Source organism: Medicago truncatula, chromosome 1 (genome assembly GCF_003473485.1).
Source record: "Medicago truncatula cultivar Jemalong A17 chromosome 1, MtrunA17r5.0-ANR, whole genome shotgun sequence".
NCBI classification, from domain to species: Eukaryota; Viridiplantae; Streptophyta; class Magnoliopsida; order Fabales; family Fabaceae; genus Medicago; species Medicago truncatula.
In genome coordinates this window covers 52,277,689-52,291,994 of record NC_053042.1, presented here as the reverse complement: position 1 = coordinate 52,291,994, position 14,306 = coordinate 52,277,689, and the positions used below count along the sequence as shown (strand labels likewise).

At 31.3% G+C, this 14,306-nt stretch overlaps 2 protein-coding genes across 2 annotated transcripts; both read right to left on the bottom strand.

The window, feature by feature from the left end:
- Nucleotides 1–1,792: 1,792 nt before the first annotated feature.
- Nucleotides 1,793–5,774, bottom strand: LOC25485389 (cytochrome P450 93B16). The gene is made up of 2 exons (XM_013614584.3): nucleotides 4,656–5,774; nucleotides 1,793–1,799 (listed from the first exon to the last, which is right to left on the bottom strand). The coding sequence occupies exons 1-2, from the start codon at nucleotides 5,666–5,668 to the stop codon at nucleotides 1,793–1,795; spliced, it is 1,020 nt and encodes a 339-aa protein (XP_013470038.3). The 5' UTR covers nucleotides 5,669–5,774.
- A 3,489-nt stretch (nucleotides 5,775–9,263) lies between these two features.
- On the bottom strand, nucleotides 9,264–11,373 carry LOC25485387 (cytochrome P450 93B16). Its single transcript, XM_013614582.3, has 2 exons — nucleotides 10,301–11,373; nucleotides 9,264–10,175 (listed from the first exon to the last, which is right to left on the bottom strand). Exons 1-2 carry the CDS (start codon nucleotides 11,237–11,239, stop codon nucleotides 9,528–9,530), a joined length of 1,587 nt encoding a protein of 528 aa, XP_013470036.1. The 5' UTR covers nucleotides 11,240–11,373; the 3' UTR covers nucleotides 9,264–9,527.
- Between the last annotated feature and the right edge of the window lie 2,933 nt (nucleotides 11,374–14,306).

Sequence of the window (14,306 nt, the reverse complement as noted above, 5' to 3'; positions counted from 1 at the left end):
AATGAACACTAAAATTAGTTTGATCAATATAATAAAATATTATAATCAATATCACTGGAATTTTAAATTGATTAGCTATAATCAATTTTTAGAATATATTCTTGAAGTGACTTAACTAGAATAATTCTCCCCAACTATGAACTGTTATACCATTCACCAAAACTAATACTCAATACTCAGAGAAATCAAAATCTATATATACTACATTGCTCATTTAATTTATGGTAACAAAATTTGAATCACTATTCATAATAGCTTATTGGAGAAAATAACATAATATCAAGTTACAACTTAAAATCACTTTATACCTAAAAAAAAAACCTACAATCCCTTCTACAACATGGCATAATAAATCAGATTTTAACTTCTAATTTGTGGATCTTCAACAATAGCAAGTGCACCAAAGCTATTACCAAAATCAACAAAAGTTGGAAGTCCACTAGTTATCAAACCCTGTCAATATTCTAGTAAAATAATCTTATATGTTCGTGGGAAAGAATTGCTACCAACAAGATCAACGATGTGTGGTTCAATGACTTGATGATATGTTACACCGAGCGGGAGATATTCAAGTAACTTGATAATGTTGATATTATTCAAACACTCACCGCAAAGAGGTCTTCGAAAGGGCATTTACCTCATAATTTTATTTAGCACACTATTGGCAGATTATGTTTCATCTCTCTTGTTTCAAATTGTACTTTTATCGAAAAAATGACGAGTTTCTTTTATTTCAATTTATGACTATTTATATATTATGTTACATGTGAATTTGCGGTCAAAATTTTGCTCAGACTCTATAAAATTCCTGCTCCGCTACTAGTTAGTGAGAAGTAGCATTACCCATTATTTTTAACAGCATAATGCTAATAAGACGAACCTTTGGTTTTTAGACAACGATTTTAACCGTGTTGGATGAGATTCTTGATGATATAATTTTATTTCCCCCCAAAATGGCTGTGTAAGAAACAAGTGGTCTGTGTAAAAAAATTAAAAGATGAAGGGGAAAAAGAAGTTGGGAGAAACTATATGATCCTATGCTTATTCAATCTATAGAGATTCCATGAAAAGCTACAAGTTTTGTTAACATTCCTCGTATATCTTTATGTGTGGTTTCATTTTTTATTTTCTCATTGATGATTCAGTTAATAACATGACATGTATTTTTCTCTCAAAAAAAAAACATGACATGTATATTTATTAGGATCCTACGGCATGTTATTAGGTTGAGTACAACTTTATGATATTTGTCGTATGCTTGTAATTTTTGAATAGCATTTGGGTGACATACTCCTAGAGCTGTTAAAATGGGTCGGGCTGTATGTGCCGGTCCGTTTATTCCGATTAATTATAGGGTTTGGGCCTTAAATATTGAGCCCGAATTTTAATAGGACTTTTTAGCCCGGCCTTAAAAAGTCCGGTATCGTTAGGGCTAGTCCGAACGGGCCGCGGATAGCCCGTTAGCCCGCATAATTAAAAAAATCCTATAAATTATATTTATATTTTAAATAATTCTTTACTTAGTTGATCATCAAAGTAAAAAATAAAAGTGAAAATTCAATGCATTAACACATAAATTTAATAATCTATTTTTTACTTTCACATTTTTTTATTAGCATTTGATTTGGATGTGTTACTGTAATAGGACATGGATATGTTGACATGGAAATGTTGATTCCTTTATACCCGCTAAACATGAAATGAAACTAATGCTACTCCTATATCCCGACAATATACAAATTTTTTAGAAAACATCCAATCATATTTTCACCATCTTCACAGTGTTGATAACTTATGACCTGTGATTCCATCAGGAAAAAATTATAAAGCGATATAATGACGTGGTAGATTATGATTAGATGTCTTATAAAACTTTCTTATATAGTCAGTCTATAGTTATAGTACTTTTTAAAAAAAAAAATGTAATTTTTAATATGGGTCGGCCTGTTTAGCCCGCGGCCCGTGGAGGGTCGGGCTCGGGTAGTATATTTCAAACCCGTTTTTCAACCGGGCTTTTTAGCCCGGCCCGATAAAGCCGAAGTCCGTTAAGGTCGGGCCGCCCGTTTTGACAGCTCTACATACTCCCTCCGTTCCAAAATATAAGCAAATTTGACTTTTTAGGTTCATTCAATTAATGATGTATGTGATTCATATTATGGACCACATACATCATTAATTGAATGAACCTAAAAAGTAAAATTTGCTTATATTTTGGAACAGAGGGAGTAAAGTTGAGTGACATTGGCCAATTATAATGTCACAATGCTTGCGTTTCTCTCTCTTTCACAAATATTGTGACATTGTGATTGACCAATGTCACCTAACTCTATATCATCCAAATGCTACCCGTAATTTCTACGAGGAAAATAATCAATAAACTTCCAAACACCATTATATGAAAGAAACTTAAGTACGGTTTTTAAGAACTGTTTATCCGGTTCTGAACTAAAGTAAAATATAAGAAAATTTTAAAAATATGACTTACGTAAGCATCATAATGGACACTGTTTTGAAAAAATTATGTTAGGAACTGTTTCAACACTACCTTGAGGTATTGTATGTAAGTATTGCCCCATTATATTATATACATTAAAAAATATATATATAAAAAGAGTGGTGTGATAGATGTAATATATTGGTAATCTCATAAGAAGAGAGATAGAGAGAAAATTATGTGTTGAAGAGTATCGAAAAATTTTCTACATTATTAATAGGGCCGTCTAATAGACTCTTCCCAAAGGTGGGTCATCTTACTAGGGTGTATCTAATTTTTGTTCTAAATTTTTTATTAGGGTTATCTAATAAATTCTCTACATTTATAATTTTAAGTTTTGTTTTTTATTGCTTTTTTGTCTGTAACCTGTGTATCATTATGATATTCACACATTGGGCTATATAAATGAGAGGATAACCAAGTGAAAAATATTATATGGTTTTTGAGAGAGGGGTTGGAAAAAATACCAAAAGTTTGTTTTCTTTCCATTTTTGTTTGGAATACTAAAGGAGCAATATATTTTTGCATGGATTTGGAATAGGCTTTGTGATGTCTTACTTTACCATATTTGTGCTATAGTTTTTTTATTTTTTTATTGAAAAGATTATGAGTTCACAACATCCTCTCTTCTTCACCGTGGCTTTCGATCCTAAATATCATGTTTTGCAATTCTCAAGTAATTCACGGTCAAAGTTTCACAACCATTTTGTATTTCTTTTAATATATGCTTTGATTTTGAATTTTGTTACTTTTTCATCGCATATTTCAATGTTTTCATCTAGTTATATATATATGCTTTGATTATATATATATATATATATATATATATATATATATATATGAGTGACTTAGTGAGCATCAACTATATACGAGTGACTTGTAGAAATATATGTTATTTGTTATAGAAATATATATATGATTTGTTGTAGAAATATTTTATGTATATATTAGAATAGAATATTAAGATTTGGGATTTAAGAGAACTGAGTGCAAGTTAGGATGTTGCGATCTGTGTTGCATGAATTGATTAGAGATGGACCCCTAGGTAGTATTGTGACCTATATAAGAAGTTAATTATAATCTGTGAAGCTGTTTAAGATGTGTTGTTGTTGATTATGATGTGATATAATGTTTTATGCATTACTTGAGAATTATTTGAATATGATTTGATGTTGATGGTAATGTAATATATTTGTATATACATTATGTGAATTATATAAGATGTTTAAGTTGTTGTTGATTATCATTTGATATTGTTAGATCTTGAGATGTTTACGTGCTGCCTATGTTGCTGTTGTTGGCTATGTGAAATATTTATATGCCTTATGTGGAAGATGTATGATGTTTAAGTTGTTGATGCTTCACATTAATATTGTTATGATGGAAATTGCTTGTGCTGTTTCTGTTGCTATTGAATATTGATCAAGTTGCAGGTGTTGGTCTAAGTTGTTAAGTTGTAAGTTGTCGTTCCAAAGTATTCAAAAGTATTGGAGTCTTAAGTTGTTGATGTTGTCTAAGTTGTTGAAGATGATGATGTTCCAAATTATTGGACTAATATAAGAGATGATGATTATGATGTTTAAGAGATTGAGTCCATGCATTAGCATACATTTGTTGGGGGCTCATGCCCTGGAGCTTTGTACTCACCACGATGGAGCTTTAGCTCAAATTAGCGATGGAGGCTTATGCCCTGGAAGTATATTAATACTCAATAACCTTTGGGGGCTCATGCCCTGAATTGGTACCACATGCATATAAGAGGTCTAAGTTGCATAGTCGAGTTGGAGTCGCATTTGTCGAGTCAAAGTCGTTGTTGATGAATTATCATCCATGAGTTGTTAAGCTGTTAATGAATTATCATCTATGAGTTGCTGAGTTGTCTTCTACCCATGTGTTGTTAAAGAAGTACCTATGAAGATTATACGATGTTCATGACGTTGTCAAGTTGCTTATGATGTTGCTATGTTGTTTATGATATTGATTGTGATGTTATTATGTTGTTATATTAAGAAGTTGGTTGAACTATTAAGAATTATTACATGAAGAATTATTATTACTAATAGATGAAGTTATTTATGTTGTTAAATACAATTATTGAATTATATGCTTGATATTATTGTTTTGTGAAATCTCACCCCTTCTGCTTGAAAATGCTGCTCTTCGTATGAGTAACTTGCAGGTAACCAAGAATAGTTGATGTCGTGTGAAGTTACTATCTTGTGTGTCGTGTGAAGTTACCAATATTAATGATTTGATATGATTTCTAGTAAAGTTGACTTCACGGTCTTTCTCACTGTAGACATCTAGCAAAATGTCAAGAAAATCTTTCAGTCTCTCTTCTTCACCATTCTCACCACCACCATCTATTAGCTTGGCTTCCCTTCTTAGTTCTTCACGATCAGAAATAATCTTATCCAACAAAGCATCATACCTTTTGTGTATGTCCAAGGCCCTCTTTTTAAAACCTTGCAAGTCAAAGTTCTTGAAAATTCCTATAAAATCTGAAACATTAAATTCTCCAAAAATTTGTGTTACCTCGCGAACCAAAGCCCTAACTTGTTCTGCTTGGTTATCTGTTCCTGAGCAATCAATACTCAACATCATCCGTGATATTATGTTGTTGGAAAGCTTTATCAAAGCTTGTGTGAGGTTCACACTTTCTTCCGCCTTAGACTTATTTGCCAAAGTTTGAATGAATTCATGGAGTTCTTGGGTTCGAATCGGTAGAAATTGTGTCATGGTTCGATTACCCAAGAGCTTAGTGATGCTGAGCTTTTTAATAAATTTCCAATAAGTCCCATAAGGAGCGAAAGCAAAAGTTGCATCATCATAGGCAACTACGTTAGCTATGCTCATTTTACGGTGAGAATAAGTGAGCTCATGTGTCTTGAGAAACTCTTTGGCGAGTGATGGAGTGTTAACAATGATAAATTGAGAGGAGCCAAGTCGAAGGGATATTAAAGGGCCATATTGATCGGAGAGGTGGCGAAAGGCATGATGAATGAGTGGTTTGAGGAGATGAAGATGTCCAATTATTGGTATTGCTGGTGGACTTGGAGGGTGAGGTGGTAATCGTGCATGCAGCTTCTTGTTTCTCTTTAAGTAAGAGAGAAGCTGAAAAATGAAAAGAAATAGGAGCAAAATCATAGCTAATGAGAAGGAATGGGAAATCATATTGGTTTATTCGCTTTGAATGCACAATTGAGAAGTGTTGTGAATCAAACTTATATGCATGGCGTTATATTTTGGATAACCGTTAATAAATTTTCAAAGTATGCCCTACCGTTTTTTCGATAGTGAATTGTATAACAAAAATATACACTTTGGCACCAAGTAAAGAAATGACATCTCTTACAATAAAGTGAGTAGAGTTATACACGTGATTTGACACCAATCAAATTTATTTATTTATTTTCTACTATTTATGTTATAGATATGACATACAAGATAAAAGATAAATAAATAATTTTGATTACATTGGTAACACTACCAACCTTTTGTTGCAATTGCCATCTAAATAATATATAGTATTTAGTTCCATAGAAAAATTGTTAAAAAATCAACAATAATATTTATGCATATGATATTCTTATTTATTTATTTAACACCTTATTTTATCTATATCTATCTTCATACCTCATCACCAATTTATCAAATTCGTATCATACCACTCTTCTAGATCTCTTTTTCTCATGGTGTATGCCCAAAAGGTGTTTGCCTAACTTTTTATATTAAGTAACAGAATTAAACCATAGTACAACTGAATCGTATTATTACTATATATTGTTATAATTATATCGAAAGAATGGCCAAAGCGTAAGAACATCTGTAACATAGAATTATTATTACCACAATTGTATTGTTCACAGGGCCGGCCCTAAGGCATAGGTCGCGAGTGCGACGGCCTAGAGCCCATGCCAGTAGGGGGTCCAAAAAAATTTTAAGGTAAGGGGGTGTATATAGAAATATTTGGATTTCAGGGGATATATATAGAAAAATTCTCTGCAAAGGCCCAAACTTTGACATGATAAAGGAATGGGCTGATATCTGTTAGTATTTTTGGTCCTTTTAGTGAGATTTGTTATATATATCCCATGTAACACAAATATTTCTATACACCCTCCTATAAAAAATTTGTTCTTGATAATATGCTCAAAAATTTATTATCGAAGAAATTTGTGATATTTTTTTGGGCCCTTTGTTCCTAATAATGTGCTTCATTAATATTAAAAATATCGACGATATTTATTATCCAAGAAATTAGGATAATTTTCATAACAAAGCAAATTCTATTTTAGTTGAAAATAGTGTGCTAAAATTTCAGTCTACTTCACATGTGCTATTTTTCTCTACTTCTACGGTATTTTTATTTTGTTTTGGTGTGTATAGAATATTTAATTTATTTTCAGATGTTGTCTAAAAAAAACATTTATTTTGTAGTGAAAAGCGAAATAAAAAAAACGAAATGAAAAGCAAAAAAACACAACAATGAGATAAAAAAAATTATGATGCATTATATAAGGGCCCTTTTTCTATATTATGCCTAAGACCCGTAAAACTCTAGGACCGGGCCTGATTGTCAAGAAACAACGACAACAACAGTCGTAGAATTAAGTGTGGAGCAACATCAGAGCCATATTCAAAACAATAACGATAAATAAAACAACACACCAATATGATTTACCCAATTCGATCAAAGGGAGGGTCGGTAACATGTGACTGTCTTGCTTTCTCATTATGAAACTACAAATATCGTTTTTTATTAAAACAAGGATAGTGTTATGTAGATCTTTTTACCACTGGTTGGTTGTTGCTCAAGTAATTAAAATTACTTGCAGGAATTTTTTGTTTGAACTGAAAAACAATAAAAATAAAAACAATTGTACTCCCGACACAACAAAAAAAATTTGATTTTATTTCTACTTAAAGAGTGGATTATGTGTTAAATGCATATATCAATGACACATGGTATATACGTGTATGTCAGGTGATCCTTGTGAAACCTAATTTTCAATTCTCCCAATTGAAATAGGCAATTTATACCATAACAATTTTAATTGTTAAGAAATATTATCACATCGATTTTTATTGAAGAATAAAACAATAAAAATGCGATAACACTTACTACAAGAATTATTATTTTTCAGATGCTAACGGTGGAAATAGGTAAATTCGAGTTAGGTTTTATAAGACTTAAATCTAACTTATCAAAATTTAAGGTTTAAATTTAGCTTGTAATTTGTCGTAACTTATCTAAATATATAAAAGATTAATATAGACTAATAAATTTAAATTAATTTTTTTAGCAAACTACAAATACAAAATCTAATATAAGAATATTAATAAAAAAAATAGTATCAATATTTAGTTAAAAATACCCTTGGGCCTTCTTTTAAGTTACTCAAAAATATATTTTTTTCCTTCTTATTTATTGCATGCATAGAGTCGATGGTATATCATTTTCAGACCATAAATGCTACTACTGATCACGGGTGCAGTACCTCCTCCTAACTCCTGCGGACTACCGCACGTTCTAGCTACCACATACATGGGAGAGGGAAGTGTGGTAAAATGGAGTCCACGAAAATAAGTAAGGAACCTGACAAATATGATTAATTTCATTACCGTTTTTGCAGTAAATAGCAATGACAAGGAAAAAATATTATTAATTTATAAAAATGATGTCAAACCTGCATAACAGGTATTCTATTATTGCTATTTGGTCCCCAACAACCCCTAAACATTGGGATTTTTAGCACCATAAAAGGCGAATTATTACCCCAATATTGAATCTAAAAACAAAGTATCACTATTGAGACAAAATTCACATATTTTAGTATCAAAAAATAACTATTTTTAGGGTAATAAACATGAGTTGGAATCAAAGTTGCGATAAATGTAAAAACAGATTACCAGAAAGTTCAATTACGAAAAGAGTGGATTATTTTCATAAACTTAATCAAACATAGTGACCAAAAGTACAATTAAGTCAAAAAAAAATATACAATGAAATTAACAACATAAATCAATATAATTCTAAGTTTTATTTTTTGTAATGCGCACTTATACATTAAAATAGACTATATTGATTCATATACACGACGATACATAAATACTTTAATATCAACTAAATACATATCTAAAAGATATTCACACAGATATTAGGTGGGAATACATATAATTTTTATTAAGCATAGCTGGTAGTAGATTTTATTTTAGGGGTATAGCTGGTAGAAGATGACTACTACTAAATCTGTGGATTTATAAGTGTCAAATTCCTTATAAATTATATGATAATATTAATTTATATTGCAAATAATCTAAGTAAAAAAACCTCAATTTTTTTTGTAAGAAATCAAAATGGTATATATTGAATCAACTGACTATCCCCCTGGCATAGGTGAGGTTTAGCATTGGAAAGCTACTTTTTTCCCATCATGGGAAAGTTAGTTTTTGACCATTAGATCAAACCAAGAACACATCCTTATCATACTCCCTCATCACTAGATTTTCTTCTTTTGTCTTCAACCTCACAACCATCAACCAAGACGGTTATTTTTCCCAAGGCTAAAATATGTTTTTGGTCCCTGTAAATATGGCGAGTTTGGGTTTTGATCCCTGATAATTTTTATTTTGAATTTCATCCTTGTAATTTTTTTTAAAAATAGTCCCTAGATAAAAAAAATGTTATTTAAAAAAAATGAACTCTACCTTCTTAAACTCTCTATCCAAACAAACTCTTCAACCCGTCCCAATCCCAATGCAAATGTTTGTTCAATCTCTAAATTGCATTATACAAACACAGATGAAATGCTAAAGGAATTAAAATACACTTTCATATATCCAGTGTGGTATAAGAAGAGTATATGGAAATGAGATAGAAAGCCAAAAAAGATAGATAAAAGGAGATTTAGGTGTGTGATCAATGATGTGAGAGAAGAAGTAAAGAGAAATAGAAGAGCAAGGGCTTAAGATTGTGAATAGAGAAAGACATAAACAACAATTGCACTACTTTATCACAAATTCCCTTTTACTAAAGTTGAAGAAATGTAAGGGGGTTCAATCTTGCAACTGGAATACAAATAAGATCATTGGCCCTAGGAGCAGTCAATCCAGGCCGTTCATCCATATCAATTTTTTTGCCTTGATCTAAGATCTTACATTCCGAATCAAGCATCTTCCACTCAAAGCATTGTACCAAAGCACCAATTACAGTGGGTAATTGACGTAGGGCCAAAGGCATACCAGGACAACCTCTCCTTCCAGAACCAAATGGCAACAACTCAAACTGGTGCCCTTTCATGTCAATATCTTTGTTTTCTAAAAACCTTTCTGGCCTAAACTCTAATGGGTTTTCCCATATCTTTGGGTCCCTTGCCATAGCCCAAATGTTTACACAAACCATTGAGCCTTTCAGAATCATGTTACCATCAACCACACAATCTTCCATTCCCTTCCTCATAATCATCGGTATCGGGGGATGAAGCCTCATTGTTTCTTTTATGATAGCATGTATATAAGGAAGGTTTGGACCGTCTTCTTCACACACAAGTCTTTCCTTTCTAGTAACTATATCCACCTCCTCTTGTGCTTTTTTCAGCACCCTTGGATTGTTAAACAGTTCTGATATTGCCCATTCCACGGAGATGGCAGTAGTGTCGGTTGCTGCCGTAAAGTAATCCTGACATTTATTATTTTTTGAAGAAATAATTTAATAACAATAATCCAACAATGTTTTATAACTTACTAGGGTCAAAAAAAAAATTATAATTACATAAAAAGTATGAGGAGAAGTTATATACGTACCAATATTAATGATTTGATATGATTTCTAGTAAAGTTGACTTCACAGTTTTTCTCACTGTAGACATCTAGCAAAATGTCAAGAAAATCTTTCAGTCTCTCTTCTTCACCATTCTCACCACCACCATCTATTAGCTTGGCTTCCCTTCTTAGTTCTTCACGATCAGAAATAATCTTATCCAACAAAGCATCATACCTTTTGTGTATGTCCAAGGCCCTCTTTTTAAAACCTTGCAAGTCAAAGTTCTTGAAAATTCCTATAAAATCTGAAACATTAAATTCTCCAAAAATCTGTGTTACCTCGCGAACCAAAGCCCTAACTTGTTCTGCTTGGTTATCTGTTCCTGAGCAATCAATACTCAACATCATCCGTGATATTATGTTGTTGGAAAGCTTTATCAAAGCTTGTGTGAGGTTCACACTTTCTTCTGCCTTAGACTTATTTGCCAAAGTTTGAATGAATTCATGGAGTTCTTGGGTTCGAATCGGTAGAAATTGTGCCATGGTTCGATTACCCAAGAGCTCAGTGGTGCTGAGCTTTTTAATAAATTTCCAATAAGTCCCATAAGGAGCGAAAGCAAAAGTTGCATCATCATAGGCAACTACGTTGATGGCTATGCTCATTTTACGGTGAGAATAAGTGAGCTCATGTGTCTTGAGAAACTCTTTGGCGAGTGATGGAGTGTTAACAATGATAAATTGAGAGGAGCCAAGTCGAAGGGATATTAAAGGGCCATATTGATCGGAGAGGTGGCGAAAGGCCTGATGAATGAGTGGTTTGAGGAGATGAAGATGTCCAATTATTGGTATTGCTGGTGGACTTGGAGGGTGAGGTGGTAATCGTGCATGCAACTTCTTGTTTCTCTTTAAGTAAGAGAGAAGCTGAAAAATGAAAAGAAATAGGAGCAAAATCATAGCTAATGAGAAGGAATGGGAAATCATATTGGTTTATTCACTTTGAATGCACAATTGAGAAGTGTTGTGATTCAAACTTATATGCATGGCCTTATATTTTGGATAACTGTTAATAACTTTTCAAAGTATGCCCTACCGTTTTTTCGATAGTGAATCGTATAACAAAAATATACACTTTGGCACCAAGTAAAGAAATGACAACTCTTATTTACCTATCAATAAAGTGAGTAGAGTTATACACGTGATTTGACACCAATCAAAATTATTTATTTATTTTCTACTATTTAGGTTTTATAAGACATAAATCTAACTTATCAAAAAATTTAAGGTTTAAATTTTACTTGTAGTTTGTTGTAACTTATCTAAATATATAAAAAAATTAATATGGACTAATAAACTTAAATTAATTTTTTTAGCAAACTACAAATACAGAATTTAATATAAGAATATTAATAAAAAATAGTATCAATATTACTATTGTTATAATTATATCGAAAGATTGGCCAATGCGTAAGAACATCTGTAACATAGAATTATTATTACCACAATTGTATTGTTCATTTATACTACAACAACAACCACACTGAAATTAATCATATCGATCTTGTTCCTTTACTTCCCGTGGACTCCATTTTGCCACATTTCCTCTCCCAATTTGGTAGGTAGAACATGTGTATGTGATATTCTGAAGGAGTAGGGTCAGTGAGGAGATACAAATGAAAATGAGCCGTAGAAACGTATGTACCGTCGACCATGCTCAGTCTAAATTAGCAAAAACAATATGTTAAAATGAATATGATGTTCGAACTATTCTTTTTAGGGGAGTGAGTGATGTTAGAATATTTTATTATATAATTATATGTGTTGTGAATTCAAATAAATAATCACATCAATAAAACTTAGATGTGTGAAGTAAAAGAAATAGTAATCAATGAACAAAGTTGTCAACAACGACAACAACAACAGTCCTAGAATTAAATGTGGAGCAACATCACAGCCATATTCAAAACAATAACGATAAATAAAACAACACACTAATATTATTTACCCAATTCGATCAATGGGAGGGTCGGCAACATGTGACTGTCTTGCTTTCTCATGATGAAACTACAAATGTCGTTTTTTATTAAAACAAGGATAGTGTTATGCAGATCTTTTTACCACTGGTTGGTTGTTGCTTAAGTAATTAAAATTACTTGCAGGAATTTTTTGTTTGAACTGAAAAACAGTAAAAATAAAAACAATTTTACTCCCGACACAACAAAAAAAAATTGATTTTATTTCTTTAAAAAGAGTGGATTATGTGTTAAATGCATATATCAATGACACATGGTATATACGTGTATGTCAGGTGATCCTTGTGAAATCTAATTTTCAATTCTCCCAATTGAAATAGGCAATTTATACCATAACAATTTTAAATGTTAAAAAATATTATCACATCGATTTTTATTGAAGAATAAAACAATAAAATTGTGATAAAACTTACTACAAGAATTATTATTTTTCAGATGCTAATGGTGGAAATAGGTAAATTCGAGTTAGGTTTTATAAGACTTAAATCTAACTTATCAAAAAATTTAAGGTTTAAATTTGGCTTGTAATTTGTCGTAACTTATCTAAATATATAAAAGATTAATATAGACTAATAAATTTAAATTAATTTTTTTAGCAAACTACAAATACAAAATCTAATATAAGAATATTAATAAAAAAAATAGTATCAATATTTAGTTAAAAATACCCTTGGGCCTTCTTTTAAGTTACTCAAAAATATATTTTTTTCCTTCTTATTTATTGCATGCATAGAGTCGATGGTATATCATTTTCAGACCATAAATGCTACTACTGATCACGGGTGCAGTACCTCCTCCTAACTCCTGCGGACTACCGCACGTTCTAGCTACCACATACATGGGAGAGGGAAGTGTGGTAAAATGGAGTCCACGAAAATAAGTAAGGAACCTGACAAATATGATTAATTTCATTACCGTTTTTGCAGTAAATAGCAATGACAAGGAAAAAATATTATTAATTTATAAAAATGATGTCAAACCTGCATAACAGGTATTCTATTATTGCTATTTGGTCCCCAACAACCCCTAAACATTGGGATTTTTAGCACCATAAAAGGCGAATTATTACCCCAATATTGAATCTAAAAACAAAGTATCACTATTGAGACAAAATTCACATATTTTAGTATCAAAAAATAACTATTTTTAGGGTAATAAACATGAGTTGGAATCAAAGTTGCGATAAATGTAAAAACAGATTACCAGAAAGTTCAATTACGAAAAGAGGGGATTATTTTCATAAACTTAATCAAACATGGTGATCAAAAGTACAATTAAGTCAAAAAAAAAATATACAGTGAAATTAACAGCATAAATCAATATAATTCTAAGTTTTTTTTTGTAATGCGCACTTATCCATTAAAATAGACTATATTGATTCATATACACGACGATACATAAATACTTTAATATCAACTAAATACATATCTAGAAGATATTCACACAGATATTAGTTGGGAATACATATAATTTTTATTAAGCATGGCTGGTAGTAGATTTTTTTTTAGGGGTATAGCTGGTAGAAGATGACTACTACTAAATCTATGGATTTATAAGTATCAAATTCCTTATAAATTATATGATAATATTAGTTTGTATTGCAAATAATCTAAGTAAAAGAAACCTCAATTTTTAAAAAAAATAAATCAAAATGGTATATATTGAATCAACTGACTATCCCCCTGGCATATGTGAGGTTTAGCATGGGAAAACTACTTTTTTTTTCTACCATGGGAAAATTAGTTTTCGACGATTAGATCAAATCAAGAACACATCCTTATCATACTTCATAATCACTAGATTTTCTTCTTTTGTCTTCAACCTCACAACCATCAACCAAGACGGTTATTATTCCCAAGGCTAAAATATGTTTTTGGTCCCTGTAAATATGGTGAGTTTGGGTTTTGGTCCCTGATAATTTTTTTTTTTAATTTCATCCCTGCAATTTTTATTTTAAAATAGTCCCTGGATCCAAAAAAAAGTTATTTTAAAAAAATATATATTTGCAGACGGTCCCC